Source organism: Falco punctatus (assembly GCF_963210335.1).
Source record: "Falco punctatus genome assembly, chromosome: 4".
Lineage (NCBI taxonomy): Eukaryota > Metazoa > Chordata > Aves > Falconiformes > Falconidae > Falco > Falco punctatus.
The window spans coordinates 72,058,173-72,076,082 of record NC_137583.1 but is presented as its reverse complement, the minus strand read 5'-3'; the positions used below and the strand labels follow the sequence as shown (position 1 = coordinate 72,076,082).

Sequence of the window (17,910 nt, the reverse complement as noted above, 5' to 3'; positions counted from 1 at the left end):
AACAAACCAAATAAAAAAGCCTTTTGGTAACAGCAGTGGAGAAAGTTATAGATTATATTGAAGGCAGAGGAACTGCTTGAGGTTGTTGCCTTTCATAAAAGTGAACTAGACTCCATGATTTGAGCAATTTCTTTTAAAACCCAGGTTCCCATGAAGTGGGATAAAACAATTTCATCAGAGCTCTCTTTCCAACCATAAACTTTTTTCCAGTTTCCTTGCTCAGTCACTTGCTAAGCTTGTGTGTTACTACTTGCTTATCTCAGAGGGCTGCTAAACGTGAACACATACTGAATTGAGGTACAAAAGCTATTACTGCTTTGTGGAATAAATGATTGTGCTGGATTGGACTAACGTTAAATGAGGATAATCAATAAAAAATGCTTTTGTCTTAGTCGTTCATACTGTCTAGAGAAAAACAAGGAACAGAACTACTTAATCACGTTGCAAGATCTTAAAGCATACAGGTTCCAAAAGTAATTGTTGTTACCTTCAGAATCTCACCTCAAATCACTTATGCTGAATTTATAGGTGTATTTTTCATCTTTCTCTTTCACTGTCTGAGAACAAACATGATGGTAACACAGAGGAAAGGGAAAAGCTGACCATATTAGAAGTGATGTTTCTTTGAGATACTGAGTAATTAAAGAGTTTGTTGCTATCTCTTTCTGCCATCAAGCATAAGTCATTTTTCATTTTCCTGTTGACCTTTCCAGTGAAGGCTCAAAGGAGTGTGGAAGGCTGTTCAAGACATCAATAAAATCTTTTAATAATCGTGTCCTTTTCAGCTCACTGCAGCATTCTAACTAATATAGATAGAAAGTTTTGTAATATCGTATCATAAATACAGTCATCTTGAAACTTCCTTCTTCTTAGCAGTGAGAGGTGAAGGACTCAGAGTGGTCATGAGATTCAATTTAATCCATTTTGGACTTTTGTAGTTTCTCTTACACCTGACTCTTACTCAGATATTGTTAAAGAGTTTAAATGCTGTAATTGTTTATAGAAATTCTGCACAAATTATGTTTCTTGCACCTGTTTCACACTTTCATCGCATCTGTACATAACTAAGAATATTCCAGAGCAGCTTCCTTTGTAATTTGCATCTTTATTGTTGAATATTAAAACTGATTTAAGGGAATAGATTGACATTAATAAATAGTAGAGATCCCCAACTGACAATAGATATACATCTTTCATTATTTCCCCTTTTGAATACTGAACAGGCTTATGACAATTTGAAACCATTATGCCAGTTCCTGGAAGAGTCATCTGGGGTCTTGATGACATATAATTACAATTACTCAGTGACCATTTTGTACTTTTACTGCTTAAGCCATTTGGTTTTTCATGCCTTTGTTTGTCTGAGCAGGGGTTTCTAAAAGTATTCTGGTTTACACTTTCAGCTGTGGAATCAGCTTCTGGTTCTTCATGAACTTCTGGGCTTCCATGTCCACTGTCTTCTCTCACCTGCATTAGATCTGACCAGGGCAGTGTCCTGCCCTCTGGTCTTAGAGTCAGGGCTGTGCCTGTGAATGAGAGCTGGTTGGTCAGGCTTTGAGCAGGATTTGAGGGAAGCATTTTTCACCTGTCAGATTTACTGAGCATAGTCTGGCATCTCTGGCAAGTTGTACAAAGGGGATTTATCACTGCACTGCAGCTCCACCTTCCACTATATGCTCTGGGCAACAACTTGAGGTGTAGTGGAGAATGTGAAAGGTGCACATACTCCAGTGTAGCCAGTGAAGATCTTCAGCCCACGTTACACCATCATCAGATGCTTTTACTTCACTGTCTACACAGCTTTCCTTTGGTTGTCCCCTATAGAAATTCCCTTCTGAATTACCTCAGCTATTCAGAGTTTGTGCACCCCATTTTTCATCCTTAAACTGCTCTGATTTATGGGTTTCTGCTTCACTTCAAGCCATCTTTTAGATTTAATGGGCAGATTTTTTTCCCATCAGAAACACAGGCAGCAAAACCACTGACCAAAGTCTGCACTAGGCACCAGAAAATGCAAATGCCATACCTTCTTCCACCCTTCATACAAGTAGATAATGACTGGAATGTTACACTAGAGGTCACAACTAAACCACTTTGGGCTCTAAGGTAGAGATGTCATCAGTTACGCATCAGTTCAGGCCTTGATAAAAGCACTATAACATTTGGCTGCTCAAGCAAAGTGTCAGTGTACAGTTATACAACGCGTTTTAGGTGAGCTGTTGAATGGTGCTTCGAAAGGTCACAATACAATTTGGAATCAAGCCTGGGCATCTTAAGAAGGCAGCTTGATTGGCTTCCTTTCCGATCTGCTGCACCAAGTTATTATCACATGGCACAGAGGTTATATGCGGTGGAGAAAGCTGGAGATGCAAGACTGAGTTTAAACCTCTTGACCTAAAAATGCATACTAGTAATAAGAGTGACAACAAAAAAATATATTTTTTTTAACATATTTTTAGGATTGTAGATTTTATATCTAAGGAACATTTCTTCATTCTGTATCTTTGCTAAGGAGTTCAGGCACTAGATATTTAGATTTAATTTGTTTGAGCTGGAACATGGCAAACCAAAATTTTGTTTCGTTTTATTTTATTTACTAGGAGTAAACTCAGGTGAATGAGTTAAGCTTTTCATGTTAGTATTCAATATTTCTCACTGTAGTAGATGCATATGATGTATACAATTGTTTCTGAAAAAAGCTTTGCTTAAAAACTAGATGTGGATTCCTTTTTGTCTTAGTATTTCTTTGTCCACCCTGAAGAAGATAAGTTATAAATTTCAACTTGGCTTTGGAAGGGGAAGATTGTGGGTAAGAACGAATAGATCCCTGTTACCATTATCCATACGTACTGTTACAGCAGATTTCCTTGTCTGTCCATTTCTTTATGTTGGAGACTTAAACCATCAGATTAACACTGTAATAATCATTATACATGTATCTTGTTTTGGTTTTCTGGCAAGGAACAAAACAGTCAATGCTATTACAATAGTAGGAGTACCAGTCAATGAATCCAGGCCTGGGTCTCTTATTCACCATGGGGATTTCCCATCTGAAGAGATTAACTGGAAATTTCCTTTTAAACTGACCTGCTAGCATGTTTTATAGACTAAATAGGTGTAGAATTACTCAAACAACATGGGAAAGTATGCACTATTTCAAATACTGACAGTATTAGTATATCAGTACTGTAATAGTGGAGGAGTTAAAAAGACCTAGTAAGACCCTCTTCAGTCACAACCTGCTTTTTTATTTCTTTTGAGTTAATGCACATTCACATGCACCTAAGCACTTGAAAGTGAAGCTTGTATTCTTTATAATAGTGTTTTTAGAGTTCCCCTGCCCTGCCCGTAATATATCAAATAAACTATGAAGAGCCACTGAGCACCCGTCTTGTCTTTGGCTCTTCTTACCCTTCAGAATTTCTGTTAATCTTAAATACAGCAAAGCACAATGTTAGGGCACACTGAATGTTTCACAGATTGGGTAAGTCTTAAAGTGTATTGAGTTACTGGTAAATAACCATCCTTTTCTAATGAGAAACAATAAAGGACCAGCAAACAGAACAAAGAAGACGCTTCAGTCATGGATAGAGACAATTACGTTGAGCAATGATACCTTGCTGTTTATGTTTTTGATTCTTAATATTACTGGATGTGAATATTAATACCAGTGGATCTGATTACTGGAAAGGACTTCTCTTGTGTTTGTGTGTGGGAATGGACAAGATAAGAAGTCAGCTGAGGAAGTTTTTGTTGTTGGAGAAGCCTTCATCAGCTCTTTGTCATGGGAGAAACTTGGGTTAAGGGTTTCTTCTCAAAGTCCCTTTGCAAATGAACTGAAGCTGTTATTTTTAGACTTTCGGTTGCTCAGAACGCAGATCAGTATGTCAAGGTACTTGAGAGGCTTGCAAAACCAAAAATTCAAAGGTTTGCACTCAATCCTAGAAGAAACAGGCTGTTTACAAAGAGCTGACAATGTGTAGTATTTTTTAAGTTGTCTTCTTTTTTTTCCAGCACTTCAACTTCTGAAAGTCTTTAAAAATCTTTGTGATTTCCAAAGCTTTGCTTTTGAAATTAGGTGCATTTTTCACATTCCTGTGCTGACAAGTCATTATTTCTATGCATCATCAACTGTGATGAAAACACTTTACTCTGTGTCCTTGGGTTATACTAGTGAAATATTAGAGGAAAGATATTCTTGTTAACAATTATTTTTTTTTAAGGATTCTTACAATTCAGTCATAAAATAATATCAACTCAGAGCAAGAATGATAATGGAGTAATTGTTGCAGGGAAAAACTCAGAGATCTAAATTATTTAGAGAGCACCTATCCCTGGGATGTCAAACTCTTAGCCTGCTGATTAATTACTCTGGCCTCTATACCAGATTATGATTCTACAGGAACTCTAGCTTTGATTTAGGAACAGGTATACTTCTAGCTATGTGAATGTAAATAAAATCTCTTGAAAATATTTTAAAGTAGATCTAGCCTTTCAGGCCTACTGATGTGTTATGCTGATATTTCTGAGAACTGTAAACTATGACATTGATTTGATTGGATTTAAGTTTGGAAAACATAAATGATAATACCATTACATATAATAAGTTTAAGAAGCACAAGTTTAACAAATTTTGGAATATCCTTATCATCAGTATTTTTGCTGTCATTCTGAAACATGAGTTAACTTGCTGGTGAATTTAAAGCAATGCTGATATAAAGTAGGAACTGAAAAAGAAACAAGTTTGAATTATGAGAATTAACTGCTAAATGCTTATGACTAAGGTAGTAAATAGTGTAATCCCACATACAATAGTATTTTTGCAATTTTCTGAGTGTACCCTTGGAAGGTTGCTGATGTTACAAAGCTGGGAGGAGGGGCTGATGCACCAGGAGGCTGCGCTGCCATTCAGCGAGACCCGGGCAGGCCAGAGAGCTGGGCAGAGAGGAACCTCCTGAAGTTCAACAAGGGCAGGTGTAGGGTCCTGCACGTGGGGAGCAGTAACCCCACGCACCAGCGCAGGCTGGGGCTGACCTGCTGGAAGGCAGCTCTGCGGGGAAGGGCCTGGCAGCCCTGTTGGACACCAAGGTGCCCGTCAGCCAGCAGTGTGCCCGTGGGGCCGAGAAGGCCAGTGGTACCCTGGGGGGCATTAGGGGGAACATGGCCAGCAGGTCGAGGGAGGTGATCCCCTCCTCTGCTCTGGTGAGGCCACATCTGCAGTATTGTGTACAGTTCTGAGCTCCCCAGTTGAGGTGAGACAGGGAACCACTGGAGAGGGTCTAGCCGAGGTCTGTGAAGATGATGAGGGGACTGGAGCGTGTCCCTAATGAGGAAAGGCTGAGAGAGCTGGGCCGGTTCAGCCTGGAGAAGAGAAGACTGGGAGGGGATCTTATCAATGCATACAAGTATCTTAAGGGCAGGTGTCTAGAGGACAGGGCCAGGCTCTTTTCAGTGGTGCCCAGTGACAGGACAAGGGGCAACGGGCACAAACTGCAGCGCAGGGAGTTCCACCTGAATGTGAGGAAGCACTTCTTGCCTTTGAGGGTGACAGAACTGGAACAGGCTGCCCAGAGAGGCTGTGGAGTCTCCTTCTCTGGGGACATTGCGAACTTGCCTGGATGTGATCCTTTGCAACCTGCTCTAGGTGAACCTGCCTTACCAGAGGGCTGGACTAGATGACCTCCGGAGGTCCCTTCCTACCCTGAGCATCCTGTGATTCTGTGATATTATTTATCTTTATCAGCGTAATTGTCATACTTAATTTATTTACAATAAGCAAAGATTTTTAAAGGACCAGCTTCAAGAAGATTGGAATATAATGCAGAAATTTGAGATTTTCATCTCTGTTTTGTTGCTACTATAGGGATGGATAAACATTTCGTTTCTGTTCTAAATTCTCATAAGTATACAGGCAAATTAAGGTCTGCAACTGCATTTTGATTTTTAAAACCAAAAGGTACTACTATTAATATGTAATTTAACTTCCTGTATAACACTAACCAGGTTTTGATCTAGAGATTTCCTTAATTTGTCAAATAATTTTAAGTTAAACTAAAGCATATCTAGTGGGAAATAATTCAGTCTCTATTTAAAGGCCTTAACTGATGGAGAATTTATCACAACCTTAGTTATCTGTTCAATGGTTAGTTAATAATTTTATTTTTATTTAAACTTCACTAACTTCCATTTTCCAGCATGTAATGTTGGGGGGCTTTCTACTAGATTAGACCTTTGTGATATCAGTGTTTGTTGTCTTATAGGTAATTACAGAACATGATCAAGCTATTTCTTAAACTTTGATAAATTACATTAATTGACATCCATTTGGTCATTCAGTGTGTGTAATCAGACAATTCCATTAGGAATCTCTCATTGCTAACCCACGCAAACATGACACAATCTGTTTTCATCAATATTGAGTGAAAATGAAATGATTGCATACTCGGATATGAGTCCAAACACCTTGTGAGAAATTATAATGGGTTTCAATAGTAAAGTAATAAGTGGTATTTGAAAATAATTTAAAAAAAAATAGCTATACCTTCATAAATGGAAGGATGAGGGACTCTCATCCCAAAATAAAAGGCAAACTAAGTATTGTGGGGAAACAAACAACTGATAAAGAATTTGGGTGATAAAAAAATGACTTCAAGTGAAAGGTGTTTCTGAGCAGAAAACCTTAAGACCCTTTAAGTGGTAGTGGAAAAAATCAAGTCCTCAAATATCTCCATCTGCTAGAGTGAAAGAAAAGAATAGATAAAAGGATACTTGTAAATCACTTTATCATACATTAACGGAGTTAATTCATTTTACAGTGTTTAAAATTTATTTTATTTTTGAAGAGGTGCTAAACAGTCAATAAATTATTACTATGATGTAAAGTGATACAAAAGTTAGCTGCCTTATAGAAAAGTCCTGTTGTGACATAGGCTGTGGTTTCAAAGATTAAAGAATCATTTTTTTCTTCTCTGGAAATCGTTTTTTGAGAACACAACCATTCCTGCCAGAGCTTTAAGTTTACATGAATAACACACATAGGTGCTGTTTCTTAATACAAATTCCTTTTCTGTAATTTATTGCTGTTCTGTCTCAATGGTGCAGCCTATAAACCATGCTATCTTTATTACTATTCAAAGTTAATTGATATATAGGATAAACCATATTTCAGTTCTGAGTATAATCAGTAAGATTATTTTCTCTCTTGATATTTGCAGGTACATTTTTTTCAAAATACATTTAAGAGAAACACCTTTATAAAATAAAGGTGATTGATCGTTGTCCTAATTACATATTTTAAAATATAAATGTTTCATCTGCTGATTTTGCTCAAGGTATGTAAAACAAAGGGATACTTGACTGGTGCAGCTGTTTTGCTCTGTTGTGTAAATCTTCCTCAGTTCAGAGATGATTGACCTGAAAGACACTAAGAGCTCCTTCAGGTCCCCTGCAGCCTAGTGTGTTGATGCAGTCACCACACAGGGCAAAAAGTCTACCTGCCAATAATCTTTAAGGAAACACTGCTTGGAGGAAAAAGTTACTCAACCTTGCTACGCAGAAGTTCCTATCAACTAAATATCCCTATTACGCTCACAAGCATCTAAGTAACAGAGTGTTTGGACTGTTAGGATTGAAAAAAAAGTAGGGAGGAAAGGAAGAGAGCTCAAAAACCACCTTTTCTTAAAGTTTGTTTGGTTTGGGGTTTTTGAGTTGGTTTCTTTTGTTTGTTTTGTTTCATTTTGTTTTTACCATTATAAAGCCTTAGAAATACATCATTTAAAGAGAAAACATACTATGCAAGAACATCCAGAAACAAGTCACGTTACAGACTCAGTTAGACAGTGTAATATCATTCATTACGTATGCTTAAAAGGATTCATTCATGCCACCATTCAAGATGGATTTTTTGTTGTTTTTCCTCAGAAAACAAAGACTTCCACTTTTCAACTTCGCTAATTTTTTTATTATTTTTTTTAAACCTGAAACTGGAAGCAGTACTACAAAGGCACCTCAAAACACCATAGTTATTGCAGTTACTGATCATGAAGGAAAAGTATTTCCAAGCAAGGACTGCATCCTGAAATTTAAATTCCTACTTTGCTGACAAAATAAACTTTTTGCTTAAATTATTAGTGCAATCACACGAAAGAAATGCAGGGTTACAATAACTATCTCCTAAAAATATATGCCATTTAAATTAGGCAGCAATTTTATAGCACATCTCTGTTGCCCTTTGGGAGACAACACAGATGATTGAAGCTCTGAAGTAGACTGATAGGAGTTTCTGATGGTCTCCAACTCTCTTGCAGATTGCAATAATTAGACACTGAGTGATACATTGATACAGTTAGTCCAATGTTTTGGACAGGACCATTTTCAGAGATCATGTACTAATAAAAACTGCACTGATGCTTTTATAAACATGTAACTGTGATCTTCAAACAAGTCTTTTTATTCTAGTCAGAGCCTGCCCATTTTTCATGTCTCCAGCTCTGAAGATCTTTGCCTGATGTTCCTGACTTTCTGGGTCATCATTAGACTTCTATTCTGACTTGCTTCTTTCAGTTCAAGACTTTTAAATCCTTTCTCTGAGCAGCTGTTTAAAGCCAAATCATACATGGTCATCTAGAGTAAACATGACACATACTTTTATGTCATTAATAAATCAGGAATTAAAAATGAATAATTTCCCTGGAAGACTTTCTAGCTATTTCTATGTTCCAATATTTATTTTCATTTATTTACTTATTTTTAATAACTATGTGTTAGGAAGATTTTTTTACTTCAAAAAGGGGGGTTAATGCTTGTTTGCTCTAGCTAGTATCTGGTGATTCAAGGCTTGTTTTCACTTTACCCAAAGCCTACATCAAAGGTGTGTGGCAATGCTTTTTCACTTAGTTTGGGACATTTGTAATTTAGAGTCTGGCAAAAAAAAAGTCCTAAGGGTGGAGGCTGCCAGTGCACCAACTGAATACCTCATCTCTTACTTTCTTTTTGTTAATAAAGCAGTTATTCTGACCCCTTAACAAAATCCAGACTATGTGAATTTCATTTAGATCCATCAGGTCCTTCTTTAAATTGAGGTAGTGGTAATGGAAATACGGTTTTAGTACTATGTGATTTTCAATATCAATTAACTCAAATTCTTCCCATACTTGTGCAACTTTCATACATGTGCATATGTTAATTTTATGTCTGATAAGCTAATATAGTGTCACTCCTATTTTTAGATAAAAATACACTTGTGCATTTATTTCTGGCAGAGCAGAATTGATGAAAGAAATAGGGAAGGTCCGTTTCAGAATTTTGAGTCTCCCTTCCTCAGTAGAGAATGTACTGAAGGGGCTGCTTTTTATCCAGACCCCTGCAGAAACTGATCTGAAATGAAAACATGAAGCTTGGAAATGGATCCTGTGAAAGGAGTCCTACAATTTTTAGGCTGAATAATATTAGAATTATCCCTTAATGATGCCAGGAATAGTGCACAAAAAAGACAGATCAAGCCACTGAACTCACCTAAAAAAAAAAAAAAATCCATTAAAAGGCAAACCTCTGTAGCTAAAATAGAAGAAGCTTTTTCTTCCAAATTGGGGCTGCAAACAAAGCTCAAATTTGGAGCTAAAATGAAATGGTTTAATCCTACACCACATGAAAAGAGAATGTCAGCAATTAAGTCAGACTAGAAAGCTTTGTTAGTGAAGGAATGCCTGGCTGGAACTTGCCCTCAAAGGCTTTACAAGGGAAACAGTCATTTATTTAGGCAATCTCTTGACAAAATACAAAAGAAATAAACTGATAATGGATTGGCACTTCAGGGGAACCAAAGGCTTTTAATAAAACTGCTCTGGACCACCCTCCTCCTCCTAAATATCAAACTCTCTGAGATGTAACCTTCCAGTAACCTTGCTGGGATGCATGGCAGTGTGATTCACCAGGACACCCCCATTCTTCTCTTTTCAGGCTCCTGCTCACATGGCTATTGGCAATGTCAGAATGGCAAGTGTTACAGACCAGAACAAAGCTGTGATTTTGAAGACAACTGTGGGGATAATACAGATGAGAGTGAATGCGGAACTTCCTGCACCTTTGAGAATGGCAGATGTGGCTGGCAAAATTCCCTGGCAGACAGTTTTAACTGGGTGCTAGGGGTCAGCTCACCTCAAAGTCATAGACCTCCTGGGGACCACACGTTTGGAAATAGAACTGGTATGTTGTCAGTTCATAAATAAGATGAATTGTCTTCATGGAGCTTCTCATACCTTCTTTCACAGGCAGCAGGGGGGTTCTACCATGCCTAATCAGGATGTCATTTACAATGAATTAGATGTGTAACAATATCAAAATATTAATTACTGTTGTAAAATGACTTTAAGTTAGGAAAAAATGATTCTCAGTTGTTTCTCCTTTCAGTATTGCTGTATGAGTCGAGCAAGATTATTTGTTAATTGTCAGGAGAGAGGCATTTGATCTAGCTGCAGCTTGTAAGGGTGAGTTAGCTCAGCTAGGATCCACTGGTTCCTGCTTCTCCAGAGCTTGAGCTAATTTCCATGAAGCTTAAAGTTACCCATAGTGACTATTCATAGCTTAATTTTAGGTTATTTTAAACAAATGAATTTAATTAAATAAACCTCCTTTGTTAGTGGCAGTGCAGCTCCTGGTTTATTTTGGCCAAAGCACCCAGTTATCTGTTCTAGTTCTTCTTACAAACTCCATGACTTCATCCTCTGCCTTTGAAGGTCCCATAGCTCAGGCAAAGATGTAACTGAAGCTGAGCTCAGAACTGGTCTTAAATTGAAATATTCCACAGCAGAGTTGCACAAAGGCGTGGGAGTTGTATTTAGTAGTTGTTGAAAGTTTATATGAACTGCTGAAGGACAAAACCCAATAAAATCAAAGCTTACTTGAAGACATGTAGAAACTCAGGGGCTAGTGAAAGCTTGCCAAGGTGACTGAGGGCGAAACTGGCACAAATAAACACACAGATTATGTGTTCATATGTTTTAAAATTTTGAGACAATCCAGTCTGGCTGCATTTCACTGATCTCAAAGCAAGATGTAGTACAAGAGAATTGCTCATCAATGTGTCCCTGTCTTTCATTTGGCTTTTAAAATAGCCAGTTCTGTTAGAACATAGATTTAGGTATCTCCATGATATATTTGCTGAATACACTTCACGTATGAATAAAATGGCTGCTGAAATCATTCTCAAACCTGGGAATTTGCCCTATAATCTGCAAGTGTTTTTGTTGTGGTGAGTAATCAAACAGGTTAAATTCTCCATTTCTTACTCAAGAGCTGCCCTATAGTCTTGAAATTGTGTTCTCAAATAAATATATTTAGAATTAATTTCACTTTTCACAATTGTAATGCAGTCAAATTTTTAAAGATGAAAGTGGTATCTGGCCGTATTGTTAGAATTGATAGCACTTAATAATTGTGTTCATCATAAGAGAATGAAACCAAAATTTAGCTCAGTTGTTAAAATGTCATATACAGTAGAGAACACCACAGTATTCAGTGATCAGTCCTTACACAAAGATGGATTTCAACACTTACTTTCAAAACCATAGCTCTTGAGGTTATATCTAGCAACTGCTTAATTCTAACCCCTATTAGGACCTCCATTTTCAACATTAAGGTGCTGAAAATTTACATATTACTAGAATTATATCATTCTGGTTGGACTTAAGTCATTTGTCCTATTATCTCCTGGCCAAGCTTGTCTAGCAGTGATCAGTCCATCTAGCTGTGATCAGTCCACTGTCCCACAGTACAGGTCCCAGTCATTTAGGTCAAGGGGTCTTACAGAATGTCCCTTGTCTACCACCTCAGCCAGACACGTTTCCTTCCAAAGAAGACTGTGAAAGTTTTTTGGGTTGGATTGCTTCAGTTTTGTCTGGTTTCTGCTAAGCAGAAGTCATTTGTCTAATATTAAACATCAATGTGCCCAGCACCCAACCCAGTCTAGTCTCATCTTCCTAGCAGACACTTATGCCACGATATGGCATGTTTTTGAGATCTTGTATGTACATGACTTCTTTAACAGACAAAATAGCAGATGTAGAAAAAATAAGTTCATTTGCTTTTTCTAATTACCTTTTTTTTTTAAAAATATCATCATGAATATGTCACTACACTTGTTAAATATGTTCTTGACCTCAGGGAAAAAGGAAGTTTCTCATCCCATAACATTATGGCAAACACCTATCGTTGTAACTTAGCCAGAGAAGTGTCAAAGTTAGAGTGAGCACACTTTATCTCTAATGAAGTAAAAATTTTTTGTCTAATTCATATACAAACTTTAGTAGATGTGCAATTGTAATTTAACGGTATGTTATTTATACTACACCTATGATTATATGAATTACACATTGGTTTTTGTACAAAGGAAAAATATTTTTAAAACTTGCATAATTTATTATACTTCTGATTAAAAATAAAAATGGAAAACTCAAAGACCGTATCAGTGTTGGGAAACAGTGTTGGTTAAATATTAACTGTAGGCATCTATTTTTGCAATTTCCTGACTAAATAATTTAAATGTGAGTTAATATTCATACATTAGAGAGTACAGATGGCCAAAGGTAATATGAATCAGTAGGGATACCTAATGATTTATAAATGAATGAAGGTGGGTTTTTTTCTGTTTCACAAGTTTTAGTATAGTGTGGCTTGCTGTTTTGAAGGTTATCTTTCAGAAAACTTAATCTGGAACTTATCATGGTGTAGCTATGGTATGATGTACTGTCAAAACAGCAACTAATCTTGTTAGGCCAGGACACGTCATCAGAGTAGCTGGGAAACATGGAAGTATTCTCATTGTTCTGAAAAGACCCATCCAAATCTTAAGCTGTTCCCAGTTTATTCCTGATATAACAAGTACACAAGGAATGTGGTCTGGTCATTTTTTACCCTAGGCTGAGGTTCACTAGTATAGGAACTACATGGAACATATACTTCATATATATCTCTGTATTTGCTTTGCTGAGTTTTGGAGTCTAATTTGAAAGTCCAAAACAATTTTTCAGGAATACATCATTTAATTTCAGGAAAATTCCTGTATCTTGAAGCCGCCGCAATAAGCCTAAAAAATGAAAAAGCCCATGTGAAGAGTTCCAGATGGAAAGAATCAAGTGTGACTTGTGTGATGAGCTTCTGGTACTTCAGGTCATCAAAAGCCATGGGATATATTCAGGTTCTTATTAAGGTAATAAATTTTATTTCTTTTAAATATCTGATATACCTAAGTGTGGGTGTGCTCCAGCAGAGTGCTTCGGCACTCTGACATTCTGCTGTTTGGCTAGCAGACTGGAAGAGCTCCCATGTGCCTCCCAGTTCAGTGCTGGCTTTTATTATTCTAGCATCTTAAAAATGCTTTTACCATTTCTCTTTCAAAAGAAGTTTCTGTGAAAAGCCACAGAAAATCTTTTTAAAACCTCTTTCCATTTCCCCTCTTCACACACAGTTCCTTTCTCTATAATATTCTCTATGCAACAGATATTTTCATATTCTGCTGCCATCCCTATCAGTAGCTATCAGTATACAACCCTATCATTCTGATGGGATGGCATCCACCAAAATGAATTAGCAACCTGCACAAAGTGAGAATAAAATGCAAAAATATTACTATTAAATTATGTATCTTTTTATGTAGACAGGTACAGAATATGCAATCAGTTTTGTTTAGAAATGGCATTTTATTCACTATGTGGGATTACCAAAAAATTACAAATAAAGAAAAAACTAGTTTTTCAGTTACAAGTGAAAACTGATATATTCCTTGAAAACTGGCTGTTCCATTTGTTGTTTGTTAAGAAGGATTAAATGCTGGGAAAAGCAAGTTTTAAATCATAATATGATTCTGAGTAAAATCTAGAAAATAATAGCAGTGTAGCAAAAGCATGTATTTCACCTCCCTGTGTATGCTATGCATTTTAATGCCATTGGGCATTTTAATGGTGTTCCAACACAATGACCAAATACACCACTTCTAGATGTAGTAGAAAACTTTGCAAATGAGAGTTTGTGTATTGTGCTTCCCTGAATCTGTGCAGGGAGTTCTGACTATTCAAATGTAAGTCATCGTGCAATTTATTTGCCACATCTGTTAAATTCTCTTCAATATCTAGTAAAATCTTGGGATAGGAATTATTTAATGAACTGCATTAATGTTTCTGTTTTATTTCCAGTTCACATGTTGAGTGACTGAACTTTAATGATAAATCATATTTTGAACTTGCAAATAAATTGCTAAAAATTGTTTCTCAAATGTTCTGGATATTATAAGAGTAATTCAGAAGCCTGGAAAATAAAAGGCTTCAGTAGTCTTTAACATCTAAAGCCACAATCTCAGCTAAGTCTTTCTGTGGTGTAAAAACAATGAGCCCTTTGACAGCTGTTAGGAGATTTTTTCATGGTTTAGTCCAAACACCTACAAATGACAACAGGCCACTCATCAAGTAGTTGTATAGTCAATTAGATTTATATATACAGCTATTTTTCCTAGAAAAGCTCAAATCCATAAAGGAGGCAAGTAGATAAAAAAAATAATTGTTTAAAATAACTTTTCTTTGGTAATGTACTTAAAAAATTTAACAAAAATAGATCCTGTTACTTACAATTAATAAGGTACAAAAATAAACATTTATTTTAAGTCAAAGTTCAAATTATGTTCAAATATTTATCTTGTAGCACCCAAATATTATAAGTATGACCTTTTTTAGGATTGCTTAATTTTAATTGTAATCTAACTTGCAAGTTAACTTTGGTGGAAAATAATAAGCAGCTGCATTAGGGATGCGTGAGTAGTTTGCACTTAAATTACCACTGTTGATTGTGTACAGTAATTGTCACATTAAGTATGTTGCAACATGGACAGGTGCCTTAAAAATGGAAAAATAATTATATCATTTCATTACATGCTGTGAAATTAATAATGCACAATCAGATACTTCTGTTAAAACAGGAGACAAAAAAAGTGAAATAAAAGAAAAACAAACCATACCACATAAAACCAGTTTAAAAGGGACATTTATTCTCTGTTGGGATATTGTCTCTAAAGAGTTCAACTCCAATAAGTTAAAATTCTAGAATTTTTTTTCCACCTTCATGATGAACAAAGGGATTTAATGTTTTTAATATTTTTTTCAAAATTGACCTGAATAGAGGTTTACTAGATAGTTATCCCTGTTGATAAGAGCTTGAAGAGATTCCTTTCTACTGTACTTTTAATATTTGTTTGAAATACAATGTTCACGTGTATGACTTCTGTGGAATTTTCTAGGTCACGATCAGTAATATTTCCTCTCATTAGGTTTTGGGAATATTCTTTATGTTTTCTCTTTCTTTTATACTTATTACAATGAGACATTGCCCTCATCTTATTTTCACCTAATTTTACTACCCTAATATACTTTCCAGACATTATTTTCATCTTATTTTTAAATGGATGTCTCCAGGGAGCTTAAAGAGATTTTTTAAAGGCAGTGTAAATAGAGGACATTTGAGAAATGACTCAGGTTTTATTATGAGGACAGGAATTCTACATGGAGATAGGAAAAAATATTCTCACTATTGTACCTGGGATTGTTTTGCAGATCAGCCTAGTTTACCTGTTATGTTGCTTATAAGGATTTGTAAGTCAAATAAGCTTGTATTTAGCAATGTCTGAGTGCATAAAATCTAATTAAACGACACATAGTGATGGAAAGTCATACTGAAGCTTCTCCTACTAGTTCAAACTGCAATACAAACATATTACCATCCAGTTTGAGTATTTCTTTATTTAACATTAAGTTTATGTCAGTGAAAGCAAATCATAAATTGTGATCAGTTGAAAAGGTAAGGAAGAGGAGATGATCTGAGAGAATTTACCATCTCAAGTTTGACAACTTAGCAAACTGTCTCTAGCTGAAGTCATCACATCCATTAAAAGTTGAACTGAGAGTGAATACCATACACACCAGTGGCACAGTAATGAACCATATGATGAGGAAATACTGTATGGATGCAGGATGAGAAGACATTTCTTCTCCTCCTGAATATCACAGTGGAAGAAAAATGGTAATCAAGAGTAAAAAGCCACTTTTTAAAAATCATAATTTATGGTCTATATCGGTGTCTTCTCTTAATATTCACATTTTTTCCACACTCAGGAAGTTTAAGAATATTATCTGTCATAGATACAACCAATTATGATACAACTAATCGAACTTGCAGAGTCATAAAAGGGATTCTACAGCGAAGCATGAACTTTTCTGTTAAGGTCTGCATTTAGAGAAAACCTAAGGGAATTTCCCTGCAGTTACTGGGTTTTTCTCTCCTCAGATTGTACTATATAATTCTTTGTATAAACTTCTCTGTATATGGAATAATAATCCAACCAAAATGATGGGCCATTGAATTAGTGGCAAAGATACAGTATTCTTCAGATCAACCCTCTCCACATTTATGCAGGTGAAAGATGTTGATACTACAGCTGTTCATGGAGACTGCAATATCCAACTCATCATCCATCTAAACTGAAATTACAGACTCTTTAATAGCAATGCAGAAGCTCACGGAACAAACAGAATATTACCAGAAGAGATCTGATTATAACTAGTCAAAAGTCTGCTACTGCAGTGACATTTTGAGATAATTCTAATCTTCTCTGTGGCAGCTCTAGGAGAACACAATCCATTGCAGCTAAGGTGAAGCATATTCACTATGCCTGTTTTAGTGGTGGTGGTGGCGTTCCTCATTGGCACTCAATACTGATTTATTTTGTGAGTCAGAAGAAACAGTGTTATTTTTAAACATGCTTATAAAGAGGCAAGCAAAAATTCTTAGGTGAAAGAAATCAGATAGTTTATTATTCTGCTGATCTGAACGTAAGTTTCCTACTGCTGCCTAAGCTGTTTCTGTGATAAAAAAGTTGGGTATCACAGTGGGAAAGGAACAGCAATCAAAGGATAAAACCATTTGTTGAAGATAATTTTTGTGGGGTCAACGTTGATTGTTCTGCATATAGACATTGTCATTAGAAGAGATTATTTAGGATTTAATACAGTTAGGGTGGGCCTCTTTCAAGGATTTGAAACAAGCCTTTGAAAAGGAATTTGCAGATGTATGAGGAAGGTGAAACCTGCCATTAGTAACTACCTCCACTGACTGTGACAAGGCCAGTATATACAGGATCTCATTAGGAAGTTCCAGTGGACCTTACTCAGACATTTAATTAATTCCATCCTGTTACAAATGAGCAAAGACATAATGATATTCAGGAGGACAAGAAGCCCTGGCACGCTGATGACAAGCAAAATGGAGCCCCACTGCTACTGCCTCAGCACCAGACTCACCTGGCCAGGGCAAGGAGCAGCTGGAGCCAGCCACCAGCATCGCCCAGCTGCTCAGGGCTGCTGCAGCACAGAAACCTGTCACCTGGCTGCTGTGGCATCTCAGCCAAAGCTGGCAGCTGTCACGGCTGTTGGCTTGATATCGCTATTGGTTTTAGCTAGCCTGAGGTAGAGAGGAGAGGTGCCACAGCTCAGGTATAGGTGACTCATGGTGTTTTTTGTAATTCCCTGGTTATTTTTAGTGGAGCGAGCAGGCTACCGTCCTGAGCTGTCAGCAGGAGTACCTGCAGTGGAGATGCTGCAGATGCCAACTAATATCTTCCGGACATTTGTATTTCCAGGATTGAGTAGTTTAAAATTAAATTCTCACAAGTCAATAACACTGACCCTAATTCTATGGGAAGTCACTCAAGAATAAGGTCTCAGGAAACAGCTTATTCTACTTCACAGTTTAAAATAGACTGTGGATTTCTACATTGATTCTGCTCACTGGGTGCATGAAACACAATTGAGTCCTCGCATTAATGTAGAAGCTACAGGTTTCATTCAGTTCAGGTAGCCTCAAAGCAAATTATCT

At 36.6% G+C, this 17,910-nt stretch overlaps 1 protein-coding gene across 1 annotated transcript in view; it reads left to right on the top strand.

Annotated features, from left to right (window-relative positions):
• MALRD1 (MAM and LDL receptor class A domain containing 1) overlaps positions 1-17,910 on the top strand; it is a 298,926-nt gene that overhangs the window by 139,387 nt on the left and 141,629 nt on the right. The window contains exons 26-27 of the mRNA XM_080382356.1: positions 9,958-10,203; positions 13,047-13,204. Of these exons, the coding sequence (XP_080238482.1) occupies positions 9,958-10,203; positions 13,047-13,204 (404 nt within the window). The remainder of the gene's footprint in view (positions 1-9,957; positions 10,204-13,046; positions 13,205-17,910) is intronic.